Source organism: Oncorhynchus mykiss, chromosome 5 (assembly GCF_013265735.2).
Source record: "Oncorhynchus mykiss isolate Arlee chromosome 5, USDA_OmykA_1.1, whole genome shotgun sequence".
NCBI classification, from domain to species: Eukaryota; Metazoa; Chordata; class Actinopteri; order Salmoniformes; family Salmonidae; genus Oncorhynchus; species Oncorhynchus mykiss.
The window spans coordinates 77,295,798-77,316,984 of NC_048569.1; the positions used below are offsets into that span (position 1 = coordinate 77,295,798).

At 43.7% G+C, this 21,187-nt stretch overlaps 1 protein-coding gene across 2 annotated transcripts in view; it reads right to left on the reverse strand.

Annotated features, from left to right (window-relative positions):
- The window catches only part of LOC110524600 (transforming growth factor beta receptor type 3), a 126,006-nt gene that overhangs the window by 18,893 nt on the left and 85,926 nt on the right, over positions 1 to 21,187 (reverse strand). For both annotated transcript variants that reach the window (XM_021604413.2, XM_021604412.2), the window contains exons 6-12: positions 16,489 to 16,651; positions 15,562 to 15,709; positions 10,410 to 10,599; positions 6,990 to 7,303; positions 6,287 to 6,442; positions 3,025 to 3,186; positions 1,414 to 1,617 (exon numbers count right to left, since the gene is read on the reverse strand). In XM_021604413.2, coding sequence (XP_021460088.2) covers positions 1,414 to 1,617; positions 3,025 to 3,186; positions 6,287 to 6,442; positions 6,990 to 7,303; positions 10,410 to 10,599; positions 15,562 to 15,709; positions 16,489 to 16,651 — 1,337 coding nt within the window. The remainder of the gene's footprint in view (positions 1 to 1,413; positions 1,618 to 3,024; positions 3,187 to 6,286; positions 6,443 to 6,989; positions 7,304 to 10,409; positions 10,600 to 15,561; positions 15,710 to 16,488; positions 16,652 to 21,187) is intronic.

Genomic DNA, 21,187 nt, shown 5'->3' on the forward strand with positions numbered 1-21,187 from the left:
GCAAATGTCTGTACACTCTCTGTCAGTCCAGGAGCTATTTGTTTTAACACAGAGAACAAGCTAAAGGAACACTATCAGAGTGCTATCAGGTCCAAGAATCACAAATCCTGTGGATTTCAGTCCCTTCAAACGTTTTAAGAGGATCTTTCTTTCGGCAGACCACAAGGCATTTCCCTGAGTTATGGGTTTGCATCCTAAATGGCACCCTATTCCCCATATAGTGCACTGCTTTCGACCAGAAACCTATGGACCCTGGAATAGGGTGCCATTTGGGACGAAACATGACTTATTATCCCCCTGCTGCTTTCTCTCTCCCTTTTCTCTGAAAAATCTACATGTGTTTTACTGTTTTCTGGCTGTGCCATCGGCATGCCAAGGTTGTCAAAAAGCTTGCCCAGTCAAAAGCACACATGTAAGCACGCAGGCACGGACACACAAACACGCACGCACGCGCACACACACACACACACACACACACACACACACTGCATTCAAAGGACAGCTCATCGTTGGCAGCGACTAGTGAAAACCCAGTGAGCACTGTACATGCAGGCTGTGACCTGACCTATGAGTAACACAAGTTATGACTCACTTGTTGCACAACAGCAGTTTCCTATACAGCTTAGTTTGGGCTGTAGCCTCAGGGGCTAGGGCAGGGCACGGCAGATCTCAGCCCAGTGTGAGAGGTGTGGAGGTGGGAGAGAAAGGGATAGAAGGACTAGGCCCCATGGCCCCACACACAGAGCTCTTTGTGACTTGTTGCTGCTGTCTCTCTGAGGCCACACTGTCAGAGCAGCCGTCCTCCTCAAATAGCTCCATAAATCAACACTCCAAAGAGCCTCACTGTGTGGATCTCGAACTTATCTTACACAACCTCCCGATAGGACCTCCTTAGTAATTACTTATCAGTGCTATTAGCAAGGTACATTCTGGACTTTCCAGACAGAATAAATAGACGATAAGGTCTCTGGGGAGAATTCTAAATGCCATACAGTACTGTATGTGCCAGGACACTTTAAGACAGAGATGATGGCTGGGAGGGGTAGTTAACAGCAGAAAGACGATATGTTAACTTTATATCCTTCCGACCCAGACCAAATATCAACGGACCCTGTGGAAGCTAAAACACTAACAGATGAAAGTGGACCAGACCAGTGTACACACAGAACAGTCCTCACTGTTGTTTTGACAGGCCTCATATTGAGAGCGACAGAGACACAGACATATACACACACACACACACAGACAATCCTGGCTCTTGTGAAATCGCTCCAACTCACATGTTCCAAAATCTGGATCCTAGCCTACTAATTATATTAATCTGAGCGAATCACACACAGACTAAAAATATAAGAGACACAATGTACTTAAATGTATTTAGTACAGTTTATAGTATTTCACTGCTTCGTTTACCTCTACGAAGACCTGTTTATTTTTGGAGACGGTATGGAAGGCCTGGGTAGACGGATAACGGAAGAGATGGGTGTTGTACAGCTCCATGTTAACCATGACGTCGGTGCTGAGCAGTTCCTTTGCTGCTGGGGCAATACGAGGGAACGATCCTGATGATCCTGATCCTCCTAGAGTGTCCTGGTTCTTCCTGTAGGTGCAGTTGAACTGGAGAGAGGCGGGAGAGAGGAGAGAAAGCCAGTCAAAACAGTTGAACTGGAGGAACAAGGAGAGAAGAGCCAATCCAAACAGTTGAACTGGGGGAGGGGTGAAGAGCCAATCAAAACAGCTGAATTGGAGGGGTGAAGAAGAGAAGAGCCAATCACAACATAATCATGGTTCTAACATACCCTGGCCCTCACCCGTGTCCTCATCCTGACACTCACCATCCCCCTGGCCCTTGCCCTGGCCCTCACATTACCTGGCCCTCACCCTCGCCCCTCACACTCCCTGGCCTTCACAGCCAGGAGTGTGTCAAGTGTTTCATCACAGCAATATCACTGAGGGACACAGAGATACAGGTAGGAGGAGACAAAGATGAGAGAGGAAGAGTGTGCATGGGTAAAGGGTATGGCTATAGAGACAGAGATACAGGCAGGAGGAGACAAAGATGAGAGAGGAAGAGTGTGCATGGGTAAAGAGTATGGCTATAGAGACACAGAGATACAGGCAGGAGGAGACAAAGATGAGAGAGGAAGAGTGTGCATGGGTAAAGAGTACGGCTATAGAGACACAGAGATACAGGCAGGAGGAGACAAAGATGAGAGAGGAAGAGTGTGCATGGGTAAAGAGTATGGCTATAGAGGCACAGAGAGAGAAAGGAAAGAGACTTTGTAGATGAAAGGGAAAGCGTGATAGCAGATTTCCCAAAACGCTCAGGTCAGAAGAAGTTCAAGACATAAAGATAATGTGGGGAGTAGACAGTGAGAGTTGGAATCTTCCATCCTCCTAAGAAGCCAGATGAGTCTTTACTAGCACTGAGGGACTCTGGGGGATGGAGTTTCAACCATCTGGACAGGATTCAGGCGGAGGTAGTATATTATTTATTGATGATCAGTGGTCTGGTCATGACTCCCAACTCTCTCAACCCCAGGCAGGCCCTGTCATGCAATGCTACTCTCTTAATTCCTTTTTCATTTAGGGTTAATTAACCAGGGTAAACTCCCTTGAGTTTGAAAACCAACCTCTTGTTCGAGGGAGACCAAATGTATGAAAAACAAACAAACAGAGAGTCATGTAGGTACAGGACTGGCTCTAGCCATTTGAGGGCCCTAAGTGAGATCTGGTTGGGGGCCCCCATGTCCCGGTAAAACATATTAGTGCTCCCGCCCCCTTTCATGGCTGAGAGAAGAATTTGAGTTTTAAAGTTAATTTTCTGCAATACTACCCATTTTGCCATTGGGTGGAGAGACATCTTTGCAGTTTTATAGAAGTTGGGAAAAAAAAACAAGCGACCGCTTATGCCTGTAGCTGGCCCTGTGTAGCTAGATGTCTTACCAGAATGAAGGACCTGTGTGCTGGTCCTGAGAGAGAATCATATAGAATCCATATTATCTAATATTATAGATGTCTTACCAGAATGGAGGACCTGTGATCAGGCCCCGTGGTGTGCTCCAGGAAAGCAGCCCTCTCCAGTGCCTCTGTCTCCCCAGGGAATGTCACGTCTCCAGACTCTAGATCATCGTAATCCAGGGGAACACCACTCCCATCCTTAGGCTCATCGTGACTTATCAGGATCTGGATGTCAACCACAGGGGAGTTGAACACATCAGTGAACACAGTTCAGATACAGTATGCGTCCCAAATGGCACCCCAGTTATTCCCTTTATGAAGTACAAACTTTTGACCAAAGCCTGTTCTAAAGTAGTGTACTATATAGCTAGGGTGCCAATTGGGAAACACCCACATTGAACAGGTTCAGGTTGACTTTTTAGAATCTGTACGTCAGCCACATAGGAGAGTTGATCATTGAATCATTGAACATAGTTCAGATATATTCTATCAGCTCTATCAGAACCCTGTGAAGCATATATTTCATTTTCTCCACAGGAAAGAAACACTGGAAGCCCACTCTGTGTACGTCAGTTGTTTACAGGCTCAGAGGTGAATAGGACATGTTCCCAGCTACTGGTGCCAAATCATGTTTTAAGGGTGCATCTCAAATGACACCCTACTACCTATATAGTGCACTACTTTTGTCAGGGCGTTGGTAAAAAAACAGGAAACTTTACCAGTGATTGGCGCCAAACTATTTTAAAATAATGTTCTGCGTGTGAATGGTGTTGTTTCATTCAGGGGCTCAGGACTAGTGTTGCAAAGCTGCCGGTAATTTAGGTAATTAACAGAAAATCTATGGCAATCTATCGTAACTTTGGAGATGTATATTTGAATAACTTAAAAACATTTAGAATAATATAGAATATTCCTTTTTTATATCTGTGTCCATATTGTTCATGAGTTTCTAGTACATGGTTCAAGAGAAAATAGTCAAATTAATGAAAAAAGCATGCAATTATTTTCAATTAACTCTACTAACTTTTGACTTTTTCATAGCTGCCACCAGTTTGATGGCAAAACACTGAAACAAATACATATTGACATAATAACATACAATACATACAATACAAGTAAAAAAACATATATAGGATATTTAATGCTGAAACCCTCATATTAAACACCAATGGTATCACTAAATTGATGGTGAATAAGGTTTTACAGCTTTGTCATTCAATTAGTAAAAAAAGTTTTACATGTGATAAGGCCACACAGAGGGCCAGAGATTATTACAGAACCGTACACAAAAGGGCCACTAGATGTCTTGTGATAGATTACATAAAATCCTTCGAAGATACCAACATTCTGGTGGTTTACTGGTAAACCTCTAAAGTCTCCAGTAATATACCCTCCCTTTGGAACCCTACTCAGGACACCAGTGATGCGGCTCTGGTCTGAATCTAGTTGCCACAACATTCTGCAACAGATGAGCTGAAATGAAAACGTGGGAACGTCCAGAGATTTCAACAGTCCAGAGCTGAGAGCTCTATCAGCTCTATCAGAACCCTGTGAAGCATATATTTCATTTTCTCCACAGGAAAGAAACACTGGAAGCCCACTCTGTGTACGTCAGTTGTTTACAGGCTCAGAGGTGAGTTAGGGCTAGAAGACAAGGACTAAATGAGGTCAATTATTGCCATTGACATTTAGTTTATTCCTACTGGTGCTTATTTCACACGTGTTGACCCTCCAGTGTAGTCTCTAGTCTAAGGATGCATCCCAAATGGCACCCTATTCCCTATATATTGCATTACTTTTGACCAAGGCTCTAATATAGTGAATAGTAGACTTGGGCGGTATACCATATATACCATATACCGGGGGAAATTTTGAAATAGCCACAGGATGTTTTTTCAATACCGTCAATACCGTTGAAACTATTTATTTTACAATTTTATACATTAGAATATTTGTAGCTACTTTTTAAATAAATACCTGCAGTCAACTTGTGCAATACGTTAGGAGATAAAAAAGATTCCGTTCTTCAGTTTACCTGTCAAATATTTTTTTATTATGAAGCTTACTGGCAGTCCCCAGTCACGTGGTGTTTTTTTTACAAGTAAACAACAACGAGAGACCAGAACCTTGTGAGTCACTAACTGTTGTGCAGCACGCGTCCGGTGATCTAGTTTCACTATGGAATTCACAACTAAATGTTTGCCAGCTAGATATTTTATAACTATTACGGTAACTGTCTAATATGTGCTAAATACTCTGCGGTTGTGGATTGGGTTTGCTAATTTAGTAGCTTGTTAGCTATCTAGCTAAGTGCTTAGCGTCTTCCAAAATCAAGCTTCGCTTTGTAACAGCTGAGAATCCCCTGCTGGATCAAGAGACTTGCTGTCTAATGTGTGTTTTGTGCAGAAAACTGTGAGTAGCAGTTTTTAGTTACTTGTAAAAATGTATGAGCTGGGATGTCTGTCCTGCAAATAGTTTAGGTCAGAGACTGTATAAAATGTTTGCAATGTGCTTGTTAGCATTTAGTTAGCACTCTATGGGTTAGCATTGCTAACCTTTGGACTACAGAGGCTCAGTGGGGTTTGAAAATAGCTCCCCTTGTGTTCAATGCTGGTATGACCAAATATCCCGGGGGCACAAGGTCGGTATGAAGGTATGACAATCTGGATACCGCCCAAGCCTAATAAATGAAAATGCTTATTCGTAGGATGGAACACACAAGGACATGGGGCTTTGATGTATTGCGAAACAGTTAAATGAAGAATACTTTATTTTGACCATAGGGAACTGAAGTTATCTTTGTATCTAAGAAGAGAAAAAAACAAGAATTATCCAGGAGTAATAAAGGCCTAGTTAACACATTTTGCAGGGGCTATTTTATTTATTTATTTAAATGTTGATTTATCAAGGGATGGGAAGCCCCCTCAGCACCCCTACTTCCCGCAGAAATTCATACTGTTGTCCTGATTTAGCGCTAGCTGCCCCTAGTTGTTCCTCCCATGCACATAGAGATAATGGATTACCATTGTTCAGAGTAACAGGATAGGGTTGGGGGATACCGCCATAGAGATCCTATAATTGTTCTATTTAAATATGTGAATACAGTACTCATATAGGGCTAGTTTCCAGGCACAGACCAAGCCAAGTCTTGGACTGAAAGTATTTTAAATGGATATGCATTTTAGTCCAGGGGTATGCTTATTAGGGTCTGGGCACCCTCAATTTCCAGGCTTTACAAGATTTTGGAGTATAGTAACATGTGGTAGGCTAGGGTCCAGGAAACGTGCCTTCAATGAGTTGATCATTTGCTAAATGTGCTACTCACAGAGTTGATGTAGAGGACCATAGGACCGGGGTGCATGGGGTACTTGGTGGTCTGACAGCCCTCCAATGGGGTCACCAACGTGTAGTGGGTGGAGTTGACCGTTGCTTTGCATTCTGGGTCTTGAAGAGTCAGGTTGACATTAGCGTAACCGTTGGCCTGAGGAAAGAGACAATGTAATTATAAATAAATAGTCAATCATCTATAAAGTATTTTTTTAATGATATAATGTCAATATAATCTATAATCTTTGCAATAACATTTTAATCATGATCAATGATCATCTCAAAACGATCAGTAGAGCTGACTGAGACACATGACACTAGACTAGTGAGGCATTAGACGTCACTATGCCATTCTACTTCTCTGTGTGATGTTAAATAAAACAACAGGATAGTCCAACTCTAACCATAAGTATACCTAATTGCAGTGTGAGGGTTTTACTACACTGTTGTCTATTGTGTTGGGCCTGCTTCACAGTGCCCAATGGTAGCACACAAGTACAGACACAAACAGTAGCAAACACACTACACACTGTTGACTCAAGTCAGTGCCAGTCAGTATTAAAGAGGAATAATCATACAGTTAAATCAAGCATGAAAAGTGTGAATTCCACAACTGCCTTTCCTCCATTTTTTACACAATGAAGGCAGATATTTAGTCACAGTGATAAACCAGTTGGCTGACTACTCAAGTATCTCCTCACCTGCAGACTCTCTCGGTCGATGCAGACCACTATCCTGCTCTCCTCACACTGAACACTGAGACCAACACTGAGGGTCCCCTGCTGCTCCTCAGGCTCCCCACCCAGCTCCCCTCCCAGCCAAGGCCGGTCATCCAGGGGGGGGGGCAGGGACAGGTAGTGCAGGCCCTGCTCCATGAGCGGGGGCAAGGGGAAGGTGAAGGGCAGGCCACTGGAGTGTGGGGCAGCACCCCCCTGACCACCAGAGAGAATGGGGTTGGTGTCCCGTAAGATGGAGAGTTCTGGAGGGAACATGGAATCCAGGGGATCCACCACATCTGTAAGTGAAGTGTGTGTAACACATTTTAGTCACACACACAGATGCACAGAGACACACAAGCACGAATGCACACGCACGCACGTACACACACACACACACACACACACACACACACACACTTACACACACAGGCCTCATCTGGTGATTTTAAAGGCATTGAGATTGCACCGAGCACAAACAGAACAGAACATTGAAACTAAATTGGCTCAGAGTTAACAGACTTGAGTTTCAGACTATTGTCTTTATAAGGACAGGTAAAATTGTATGTCGATGGTATGTGGTTTTAAAAATCAATGATTTATAATAGTTTATACTTTTATAACAAGCGCTTACAAATAAAATTAATTATTATTATTAGCATAATTTATTTACACAGTAGATATCTTTCTTAAATGTAGTAAACCTATGTCTATTTGTCATGCATTATCTATTATTTTCATTACAGTAAACATACACTTTCAATGACCACTTTATTAGTTACACCCATCTAGTACCGGGTCGGAGCCCCCTTTGCCTCCAGATATGTCTGAATTCTTCAGGGAATGGATTCTACAAGGTGTGGCATTCAAACGTGGCTCAATTGCTATCAAGGGACCTAATATGTGTCAGGAAAATATTCCTCACACCATTACGCCACTGCCACCAGCCTGTATCATTGACACCAGGCATAATGGTGCCATGGACTCATGCAACAGGAACCGGGGTTCGTCGGACCAGGTGATGTTTTTCCACTCCTCAATTGTCCAGTGTTGGTGATCGCATGCACACTGGAGCCGCTTCTCCTTGTTTTTAGCTAATAGTAGTGGAACCTGTCTTCTGCTGCAATAGCCCATCCATGACAAGGACTGATGAGTTGTGCGTTCCAAGATGCCATTCTGCACACCACCGTTATTTGCCTGTTTGTGGCCCGTCTGTTAGCTTGCACGATTCTTGCCAATCTCCTTCAAGCTTTCTCATCAACGAGCTGTTTTTGCCCACAAGACTGCTACTGACTGGATGTTTTTTGTTTGTCGCACCATTCTCTGTAAACCCTAGACACTGTCATGCATGAAAAGCCCAGGAGGCCGGCTGTTTCTGAGATACTGGAACCGGCGTGCCTGGCACCGACAATCATACCACGCTCAAAGTCGCTTAGGTCACTTGTAGGGTTGGGCGTAAATCCCAGGATTTACGGTATTACTAGCTTGGTACACAAGGGGGAGCCAAAATAAACTCAAAAAAGCCCTACGGGCATCTATTACCAGAATGCTAACAAAATTTGAATAAGTAATAACACATTTCCATGGAAGTTGCTAGCTAAATATGCTAACGTGCACAAACAAAAATAAACTTATTGCAAAGACAGGCAATCCAGCTCATAAAGTTATACATATATAGGTAGGAGCTACCGAATGTCATTTTTGATGAGTTTGGACATTTACAAGCGAATGTGAATGAGAGACTCAAAGTTTTGATGCATGCTTGTCTGAACAGTACTCTCGAGCAGTGTGTACAGGCTGTATCTGTGTGGAATCTGGAGTCACTAGGGCAACTGGCCTGCCTGCCTGCTCTGCTTGAAGAAGATGGGGAGGAGCAGACGGCCCGAGAACAGAGAGGATTAAAAAAAAGCAAGGAAATCAAGACAGCCTACAGATAACTCATCCAAAGGGCTTTGACTTATCAAACATGGCAGAAAGCTAACCCAATATTGTTAATTCAACCACTTACTTAGATAACTAGCAAGTTAAATTAAGGGTTGCGTTAACGCAGAATACTGTGTTTTTTCATGCAGGAAAAAAATATGAAACGCATAAGAAATATTTTGCTGCGTTTTGGAAAGCAGATCTAAAATGCTTCTTACTGGAATTTCTGCTCGACACCAGATTAAATTTGTGCTTCAAGCTGCACTTCTCCACTTGGATGAGACTTCACGAACGGGCATTCTATCAGCAGACAGCGCTTTGAGATGAACTTTAAGCAAAACATTAGGACATTTAGCTGGCTACATTCTTTCTATGATAAACATTAGAAATATGATGGCCATGCATCGTTTTTGCAAAAAAGACCTTGCTTTTTCATTGTAAGCTCATTCACTTTGCTGGTTGCCAGCCAAGTAGTGTTGCACTTCTGTTGTCATGAAGCTATTTTCTGCCAAATTTGTTGCACTAATGTTTTTTCTGTGAAGGAAAACTATAGCTGCACATCCCTGATCACTAGTGAAGCAAAATACACCGTTGGCTTTCAATATAAAACGTGACCCCTGTCAATACACAGCAGGACTCACCTGCTCCCGCTTTCTCCCGTTGTGCTATTTACAAACAAACACTTGACTGTCTCAACTGTTCTGGGGAAGTAAGGTAAGATTCTTAATGTAAAATAATGTGACAGGTGAAATGAAGAATGCAATCTCCTAATATATTGCACAATTTGACTGCAGGTATTAAGCTACTAATATTAACATTTATTGAAAAAATTAAAATAAGTTGGTTCAATGGTGACAGTGGCTACTTCCAAATACCCCGGTATACCGCCCAAGTGGATGCCCGACTGGAATTTTTCAAATACGTTATTCATACTCAAATAAGCCACCAATTGCTTGAAAACAACTTCTAAAAATCTTGGATAAAAAAGGATGTTTAGAAGTCTAGAATTACTCAGTGATGAGGGGTCTAGATTGTCTTTTTAAGGAGAGGTTGGACCAGAGCTGTTTTTGGAAAGGGAGCCAGAGTTCATGGCGCAATTTACAATAGACATAATGTTGAGGCCAACATTAGGCATAACTTCTTTAAGTAGTCTAGTAGGGATCACTTCTAAGGGGCAGGAGGAGGTCTTCATGTGAGCTACAGTATCAAGGGGGGAATTAAAGGACATTTGCTCAAAGGAGCAAAAGGAAGCAGTAGACAGTCTCAGAGCGGTTGCCTTTAGTGCCTCCTGACCAGAAATGCTGTTATGGTGTCGGATACTGTCAATCTGGGATCTAATATTTTCTATAAAGAATCGTAAAAACTGTGTGCAGAGATCAGGGGATGCGAGCATGTCACTCTTAGGGAGGGGGCGGGGGGGGGGCACCAACAATACAATCAGTTGTCTATAAACAGAATTATAGAAGCCTGGGTGTTTCTCACCTGGCTCCCTGAGCCTCAGGTTAAAGGTGTTAGCTACAGGTGTGTGGGTGTAGGTGGTGACCGGTCTGTAACCATGATCCTCTGCCCACTTGATCAGGGCCTGAGAGCCAGACGGGAGGTGGTGCTTAGGGGTCCTAGACACCTCCATCAGCCTCTCTGTGTTGGGGCTCAGACTGATGGTATCTGGCGTCTGAAAGAAAGGTAAATACAGGTTTATATTAGTCATATGAAATATTAAATATGACATACAGTATACAGTCATTTTCTTCCGACAGGTGGAGTCACTCCTATGTGATGCTCGTCCCTCAGTACAGACAGAGGAATCTGACCATGTTTTAAACCATTCTGTGTCATGAAAGACATTTTATAGAGATCAAAGTGGGTGCTTTTTCTCTTCTAGTCAGCAGCATTTACAGTAATCTCTACCTCTGCTAAAGTTTCATTTCCTTTGTCTGACTGTATGGAACAGTAAAAACGACCCTGTCAGCTTCAAAAGCCAGCGTGACCACAACCCACAATGAAAGTGTGAGAGTATTTCACATACTTTCATATCTTGACAGAGTAAAAGTCGAAGAACCATTTTACATTTGTTAGGTTTCTTCATGGAAGGAAAACCCAAGACAAATGTACTACTGCCCATAGTGAAGGGTCATACGCACGCACACTCGATCAAACACACACACACACGATCACAATCACACACACACACACATCGAAGGCCTGATCAATGGTGGGACTTAGTCTGTGTCAGATTTCTACCAGAATTCCTCATTAGTTCTGCAGTGTTCCGTGCTGTATAATGTGAGGGAGCTAATCCCTTCTCACAGATCCACTCTGTCACAAATGGCATCCTATTCCCTATTTAGTGTACTACATATGACCAAGGCTCATGTACTCTATGTCAGCCTGGCCTGTACTTTCCCAGACAACCTGGACCTACTCCAATTCGCATTCCGCCTTAACAGATCCACAGATGACGCAATCTAGTTACTTCACACTGCCCTCTCCCACCTGGACAAGAGGGGAAATAACTATGTAAGAATGCTGTTCATAGACTACAGCTCAGCTTTCAACACCATAATCCCCTACAAGCTCATCTGCAAGCTGGGGACCATGGGACTGAACACCTACCTCTGTAACTGTATCCTGAACTTCCTGACGGGACAGCCCCAGGTGGTAAGGGTAGGCAACAACACCTCCACCAGGCTGACCCTCAACATGGGGACCCCTCAAGTTCCCTGCTGTACTCCTTGTTCAACCATGACTGCATGGCCACGCACAACTCCAACACCATCATCAAGTTTGGTGACGACACGATGGTGGTAGGCCTGATCACCGACAGCAATGAGACAGCCTACAGGGAGGAGGTCAGAGACTTGGAAGTGTGGTGCCATGACAACAACCTTTCCCTCAATGTCAATAAGACCAAGGAGCTGATCGTGGACTACAGGAGAAGGAGGGGAGAACACGTCCCTGTCCACATAGACAGGGCTGTTGTGGAGCTGGTTCAGAGCTTTAAATTCCTTGGCATCCACATCACTAAGGACTTAACATGGTCCACACACACCCATACAGTTGTGAAGAGGGCACAACAGTCCTCTTTCTCCTCAGGAGGCTGAAAAGATTTGGCATGGGCTCTCGGATTCTCAGAAAGTTGTACAGCTGCACCATCGAAAGCATCTTGACTGGCTGCATCCCGGCTTGGTATGGCAAATGCACCACCATCGACCGCAAAGCGCTAAAGAGGATGATGAGGACAGTCCAGTACATCACTCAGGGCGAGCTCCCTGCCATCCAGGATCTTTATATCAGGCCAGAAACATTGCCAAGGACTCCAGCCCCCCAAGTAATAGACTGTTCACTCTGCTACCATCTGGCAAATGGTACCGGAGCATCGGCTGTCAGACTAACAGGCTCCAAGACAGCTTCTACCCCAAGCTATAAGACTGCTAAATAGTCAAAAGAATGCTTAAAGGGATATTTCAGATTTTAACATGTTAGACCTCATTTTCTACTTACTTTTAGTTTTGAAGCCTCACCCAGACAATTGGTTTGATCAGACTTCCATTCCTGAGATTTCTTTGGCTGTCTTAGTTGCTTGCAAGAGTCAAATCGTGGTAGTGGCCAGACTCACCCCAAAAAACGTGTTTCAAAACATCTGGGCTATACAGGCATGTCAATATCGAAACACTTTTTCCACAATGACGAGCATAAATGTGTATATCCCGAACTGTGTTTACTGTTTTTCCCTTGTATTGGAACTAATTTCTATGTCACTACTACATCCGCGTGCTGCTAGTCTTGCTTAGCCACACCTCCAAATTCTACGGAGCCTGCTTCTCGAGGAGAGCGCAGTACAGACACATCTTTCAAGCGCTACACTGCCCAAAACCATTACATCAAAATCAAAACGTGTCTGAGTCAGACAGCTAAAACTGAAGAGGATGCATACTTTGCAGAACCATATGTATATGGGCCAGAATATACTGATGAAGAGCTTGGACAGATAGAAGCCGAGACAGAATGGAGGAAATGGCAACAGGTGATCCGGCAGACCAGCAACCAGCGGCAGCGCCCAGAAAGAGAGTCACGGGGAACTGGTGGTGTAAATGTGAAAAATGCAAGGCAATGCAGACCAAAATTGAGGGTCTGTGCTGTTCTGATGGGACTTGATAATGCCAACACTTGAAGAACTAAATGTGTCTGCTGGAGACTGATGATGTCAGTAACAGCACAACAGTCTGTGTGACAGATCATGCAGATTTCACAGCCCTTATCAACCCAGGAGTCATTTAAATGTTTTTCCATGTCCCTAAGATCAACTGAAAAAAGTGACCACGTCCAGCGGGAGCAAATGGGCAGCTGTACATAGATTCAGTGAACATTTGAAATTGAAGTTATCAATAATGTATAGATAACAATGAATGTATCTGTTTCCTATAATGATACTTTTGTATATAGAGTGTATGTGGACACACCTTCAAATGAGTCGATTCAGTTATTTCAGCCACACACGTTGCTGACAGGTGTATAAAATCTAGCACACAGCCATGCAATCTCCATAGACAAAGTAGAATGGCCTTGATGAAGTGCTCAGTCAACGTGGCACCGTCACAGGATGCCACCTTTCCAACAAGTCAGTTAGTCAAATTTCTGCCCTAATACAGCTGCCCCGGTCAACTATACGTGTTGTTATAGTTAAGTGGAAACGTCTAGGAGTAACAACGGCTCAGCCGCAAAGTGGTAGGCCAAACAAGCTCACAGAACGGGACCGTCGAGTGCTGAAGCATGTAGCACTTAAACCTTGTCTGTCCTCGGTTGCAACACTCACTATCAAGTTCCAAATGGCCTCTGGAAGCAAAGTCAGCACAAGAACTGTTCGTCGGGAGTTTCATGAAATGGGTTTCCGTGGCCAAGCAGCCGCACACAAGCATAAGATCACCATGTGCCAGGTGTCGGCTAGAGTGGTGTAAAGCTCACCGACACTGGACTTTGGAGCAGTGGAAACATCTTCTCTTGAGTGATGAATCACGCTTCACCATCTGGCAGTCCGACCTGCCCCAATACATAGTGCCAGATGTAAAGTTTGGTGGAGGAGGAATAATGGTTGGGGCTAGGCCCCTTTCTTCCAGTGAAGGGAAATGTTAACGCTACAGCCTACAATTACATTTTAGATGATTCAGTGCTTCCAACTTTGTGACAATCGTTTGGGGAAGGCCCTTTCCTGTTTCAGCATGACAACGCCCCCATGCACAACGCAAGATTCAGACAGAAATGGTTTGTCGAGATCTGCGAGCATTTCACAGTTAAGTATTCGGAGCATGTGAAAAATAATATTTGTTTTGGTTATTAACTGTCGTGTTAAACAGATATTTATTTTAGTAATTTATCCAAAGCAAATAGGGTTAAGTGCCTTGCTCAAGGGCACATCAGCATATGTTTTTTCTCCACGTAGTCATCTTGGAGATTTGAACCAGCAACCTTTCAGTTACTGGCCCAACGCTCTTAACCGCTAGGCTACCTGCCAACCCATATAGGACCAAGCTGGTACTGGTACTGCCCTAGAACAGTAAACTGCAGGTCAGTAGGTAAACTGCCAACCTTTGTTAATACACGTTTGCGTTATACGCCTACCCATCCAAACACCCTACCGTTTCTGCAATCCAAACCACTCAGGTCTGGTGAAACCATTGGCAGAGCTAGGGCTGGTCCCAAATAGCACCCTATTCCCATTATAGTGCACTACATTTGACCAGGGCCCATACTACTTTGGTCAAAAGTAGTTCACTTTATAGGGAATAGGGTGTCATTTGGGATGCAACCAGAGCCTGCAGTCAGCCAGAGCCTGCAGTCAGCCAGGGCCTGCAGTCAGCCAGGGCCTGCAGTCAGCCAGGGCCTGCAGTCAGCCAGGGCCTGCCGTCAGCCAGAGCCTGCAGTCAGCCAGAGCCTGCAGTCAGCCAGATCCTGCAGTCAGCCAGGGCCTGCAGTCAGCCAGAGCCTGCAGTCAGCAGCGCTCATAACTCACATTATCATGGATGACAAACAGGTCAGGCTGTGAGCACAAATACTGTCTGTGATGAGGCTATGAAAATGTCTTGCCCCCCTCCTCTCTTCCCCCTTTCTCCTCCTCCTTTCCCTTCCTTATTTGATGCGATGACAACCCTTAGTGCTGTCAGGGTGATATTTCACAGTTCATCCATCCCCCTCCCTCCTTCCATCCCTACATCCCCTGCAGGCAGGTTGAAACCAGGTGCCACTTCAACACTCCTCAGATTGTGACAAATGTATTGGTCAGCAACACAAAGTGGTGACATGCCTGTCTGTCTGCTGTGCCTGTCTAGTCATGTGTTGTGACATGGTTATTCTGCCTGTATCCCCTCACACCATCAGTGCCATTGTGATGTGTTACTGAGACAGTGAAAAACATTTTGGCAGTAAAAAATCTGAAAGTAGAACTACTCAATTTGAACTCAACAGTGCCGCCACTTGGTTTGCTATAAAGCTGAGGGATGGAGTCTTGGGTCTCTGGAGATTGCCATTAAATAAACTGCTACTACTGAAAATCAAATAATTTTTATTTAGGTCAAAACAGCTCATTCCAAAAGGAGAGGCTGTGTTTGTTACGTTAAGAGTGACGTTCTGAGTCACGTACCACTACATTCAGTTTCCCGCTGATGCTGTGAGCCTTGATGACCCAGTTGACAGACTTCTGACACTTCAGCAGCAGCACGATGTCACGAGGCAACAGAACATCTGCCCCCAACGGCCTCAGATCAACGATCACATCCACCTGGAACGCACTGCTCAAGGAGAGGGAGAGAGAGAGATACATAAGAATTTTGGAAGGCCCAAAACACTCTGTATTTACATGAATTCTCTCAGTCTGGCCAACTGATTAAGAAACTGGAAGTATTCCCAGAAAGAGGAGGACATGTGTGTAACAGACCAGACCACATAGTGGAAGTATGGTGAAATACATGTATTTCTGGGCTCTTCATGCATATACAAAATAATCACACCACTGGAAGAGTGAGGCGATTATCTGGCAGACTGGAGATACAGACTAGAGTCTGAGATAGGTTGCATCCCAAGTGGCGAATAGTGAATAGGGTGCCATTTTGGGACAACCTCATAGACTCTGAGCCTGAGGTAGAGTTCTTAACAGAACGTCATACGGTCAATATTACCCACCCTCTTCCTTCGTATCCAAAACAAACTACCAGAGACCAGAGAGAGAGATCATTCTGGCCTCTTGTAATGGGGAAATGACACTGAGATCATTAAGGTTTGTGCTAAGAGTTACTGTGATCGATATAATGTGTATTGTATTGACATAAAGGGCCAGTTTCCCAGTGAACGATTAAGTCTGCTCCTCGACTCAAAGCAAGCTCAGTAGAGAATCTCCATTGAAAGTGTTTAGTCCAGACCTAGGCTTAATCTGTGTCCAGGAAACCAGCCAAAACTAGATAAACGTGCACCCTATTTGGGCCAGACTATTTTTTGGTTCTGGTCGTGGGCTACAGTACTGACCAGCTGGAGTTATGTTTATGTTATGGTTGTGGTGGATTACAGTACTGACCTACTAGAGTTGGGTGCTTGCAGCTCGATGATGTGGACCTCTTGGTCCTGGTCTGGTCCAGACAGGACACAGCCTTTAGAGGCCTGGGACTCTACGTAGCCAGCAAGGTAGTTCAGAGAGAGGAACTTGTTGTCGATCTTGCAAGTATCGGAGAACACTGGGTCTGGAAGAGGAAAGGAGAAGGTGGGTGGATGTGATTATGAGATGAGATCATGACTCGATGTATAATTTGAACACGTGATGTGATTATACATGATTAATCGTCAAGAGGAAGAAGCTCTGACGAAGACAGAGAGGACAATACGTAAGCTTAATATCCTGAAGTGATACTGGGAATCGCTGTGTGCAAGTTTTTTTAAACTTTCAAGATGATTACTCATGAGCAAATGGGTGAGTATTTACACTACAGTTTGTTCAGCCAACGTTTTGAGATATCTATGATTTTCAACGCTGATACCGATTATTGGAGGATCAAAAAAGTCGATACCGATTAATCGGCCAATTTTATTTTTTAATTTTTTAAAATGTATTTGTAATAATGACAATTACAACAATACTGAATGAACACTTATTTTAACTTAATATAATACATCAATAAAATCATTTTTTTTATTTATTTATTTATTTCACCTTTATTTAACCAGGTAGGCAAGTTGAGAACAAGTTCTCATTTACAATTGCGACCTGGCCAAGATAAAGCAAAGCAGTTCGACACATACAACGACACAGAGTTACACATGGAGTAAAACAAACATACAGTCAATAATACAGTATAAACAAGTCTATATACGATGTGAGCAAATGAGGTGAGATAAGGGAGGTAAAGGCAAAAAGGCCATGGTGGCAAAGTAGATACAATATAGCAAGTAAAACACTGGAATGGTAGATTTGCAATGGGAGAATGTGCAAAGTAGAAATAAAAATAATGGGGGTGCAAAGGAGCAAAATAAATAAATAAAATACAGTAGGGAAAGAGGTAGTTGTTTGGGCTAAATTATAGGTGGGCTATGTACAGGTGCAGTAATCTGTGAGCTGCTCTGACAGTTGGTGCTTAAAGCTAGTGAGGGAGATAAGTGTTTCCAGTTTCAGAGATTTTTGTAGTTCGTTCCAGTCATTGGCAGCAGAGAACTGGAAGGAGAGGCGGCCAAAGAAAGAATTGGTTTTGGGGGTTAGCCTCAAGTAAAAACAAAGTGTTGGAGAAGAAGGTAAAAGTGCAATATGTGCTATGTAAGAAAGCTAACGTTTAAGTTCCTTGCTCAGAACATGAGAACATATGAAAGCTGGTGGTTCCTTTTAACATGAGTCTTCAATATTCCCAGGTAAGAAGTTTTAGGTTGTAGTTATTATAGGAATTATAGGACTATTTCCCTCTATACCATTTGTATTTCATTAACCTTTGACTATTGGATGTTCTTATAGGCACTTTAGTCTTGCCAGTGTAACAGTATAGCTTCCGTCCCTCTCCTCGCTCCTCTCTGGGCTCGAACCAGCAACACAATGACAACAGCCACCATCGAAGCAGCGTTACCCATGCAGAGCAAGGGGAACAACTACTAGAAGGCTCAGAGCGAGTGACGTTAGAAACGCTTTTAGCGCGCGCTAACTAGCTAGCCATTTCACTTCGGTTACACCAGCCTCATCTCGGGAGTTGATAGGCTTGAAGTCATAAACAACGTAATGCTTGACGCACAACGAAGAGCTGCTGGCAAAACGCACGAAAGTGCTGTTTGAATGAATGTTTACGTGCCTGCTTCTGCCTACCACCGCTCAGTCAGATACTTAGATACTTTATATGCTCAGTCAGATTATATGCAACGCAGGACACGCTAGATAATATCTAGTAATATCATCAACCATGTGTAGTTAACTAGTGATTATGATTGATTGTTTTTTATAAGATAAGTTTAATGCTAGCTAGCAACTTACCTTTGCTTACTGCATTCGCGTAACAGGCAGTCTCCTTGTGGAGTGCAACGAGCGAGAGGCAGGTCGTTATTGCGTTGGACTAGTTAACTGTAATGTTGCAAGATTGGATCCCTCGAGTTGATAAGGTGAAAATCTGTCGTTCTGCCCCTGAACAAGGCAGTTAACCCACCGTTCCTAGGCCGTCATTGAAAATAAGAATGTGTTCTTACCTTTATTTAACTAAGCAAGTCAGTTATAAAAAAATGTATATATATATAAATAAAAAAATCAGCAACTCAGCGCCCAAAAATACCGATTTCCGATTGTTATGAAAACTTGATATCGGCCCTAATTAATTTATCATTCCGATTTCATCGGTCGACCTCTAATCTAAACACTTTGGGATTGCTAGTAAAAGACGGACATACAGACAGATTTTGTATTGAACACTATTATTCAGGTTCTGACAAAATTAAGGCCAATATGTTTTGAAAATACATTTTGAACAATATCAGTCATAAACACATCCAATCAGTAATTCCTGTCAGGTTTCCCACCATTCTAACTTATCATTTATTTACTCAAATATTATTATACTCCATCCAACTGCCCAGGCATGCAATCTCTTCTCCATCTTTTCAGAGGAATCACAAGACAGATGCTTCCTTATTTGGCAAACAAGGTCTTGGACAGTAGTGAGGTTTAGAGAATATAAAGTAAAGGTTTGGAACCTTCCTCCCCGAACCTCCTCATGGCACTTTGAAGAGCTGAGTAAGTGTGTGTGTGTGTATCTAATGACAGAGAGAGAGGCTGTAAATGGATGACTGCTTCAAGGCTAAGCAATCACACACTCTCTGTTCTCTCTGCTCTCCTCCAAGTGACTAAGAACATGGAGAGCACAGAACATGGAGAGCACAAAACAAAGGCCTGAGGTGTATGTTTCATGATTAACTACTTATGGTGTGATTCTGATAACGTTCAGGAATTCAAGTCCTTTTGTTCACCCGACCTAGCATACCGACCTCACAATCAAATGCAGACCATATTACCTCCCAAGAGATTTATCTTTGGTTATAGTACCAGCCGTGTATATTCCCCTTCAAGCCGATACCACGACAGCCCTCAAGGAACTGCACCTGACTTTGTGCAAACTGAAAACCACAATTCTTGAAGCCGCATTTATTGTAGCTGGGGGCTTTAAAAAAACGAATCTGAAGAAAAAGCTACCAAAGTTCTATTAACACATTGCCTGTACAACTCGCACTTCAAAAACTATTGACCATTGTAGCCATCCCAGAAGGGAGAGGAACAAAGGCCTCCCCCGCCCTCAGTTTGGCAAATCAGATCACGACTACATTCTTCTCCTCCCTTCCTATAGGCAGACACTCAAACAGGAAGTACCTAGGCTAAGGTCTAGTCAACGCTGGTCTGACCAATCAGAATCCATGCTTCAAGATTTTTGTTGAGCATGTGTACTGGGATATGTTCTGGGTTGCTTCTGAGAATATCATTGACGTATACACTGACACAGTGACTGAGTTAATCAGGAAGTGTATAGGGGATGTTGTTCCCACTGACTGTTAAAATCTTCCCAAATCAAAAAGCATGGCAGCATTCACGCAAAACTAAAACCACGAACCACCGCATTTAACCATTGCAAGGTGACCGGGAATATGGTTGAATAAAAAACAGTGCAGTTATGCACTCCGTAAGGCAATCAAACAAGCAAAACGTCAGTACAGAGACAAAGTGGAGTTGCAATTCAACACGAGATATATGTGGCAGGGACTCCAGACAATCACGGACTACAAAGGGAAAACCAGCCACGTCGCGGACACCGACATCTTGCTCCTGGACAAGCTAAACACCTTCTTCAGCAGTTTTGATGATAACACAATGCGACCGACACAGGCCACTCCTGAGGACTGTGGGCTCACATTCTCTGAGTAAGACATTTAAGTGAGTTAACCCTTGCAAGGCTGCTAGCCCAGATTGCATTTGATTCCATTTGATTCCATTTGCAGATTCCATTTGCATACCGACCCAAAAGACCCACAGACGATGCAATCGTCATCACACTGCGCACTGCTCTATCCCATCTGGACAAGAGGAATACCTATGTAAGAATGCTGTTCATTGACTACAGCTCAGCCTTCAACACCGTAGTACCCTCCAAGCTCATCATTAAGCTACGGACCCTGGGTCTGAACCACGTGCAACTGGGTCCTGGACTTCCTGAGTGGCCGGTCCCTGGTGGTGAAGGTAGGAAACCTCATCTCCACTACACTGATCCTCAACACAGAGGCCCCACAGCCCCCTCCTGTACTCCCTGTTCACTCTGCCTCCAACTCAATCATCAAGTTTGTAGACAACACAACAGTAGTAGGCCTGATTACCAACAATGACGAGACAGCCTACAGGGAGGACGTGAGGGACCTTGCGGAGTGGTTCCAGGAAAATAACCTCCCCCTCAACTTCAATAAAACAAAAAGCTGATTGTGGACTCCAGGAGACAGCAGGGAAGCAGTGAAGAAGGTGAAAAGCTTCAAGTTCCAAGGCATACACATCACTGACATGGTCTGAAATGGTCCACCCACACAGATAGTGTGGTGAAGAAGGCGCAACAGCGCCACTTCAACCTCAGGAAGCTGAAGAAATTTGGCCCCTAATTTTGCCCCTAAGACTATTACAAATTTTGACAGATGGCCATTGAGAGCATCCTATCAGGCTGTATCACTGACTGGTATCCCGCTCTCCAGAGGGTGGTGCAGTCTGCCCAACGCATCACCGGGGG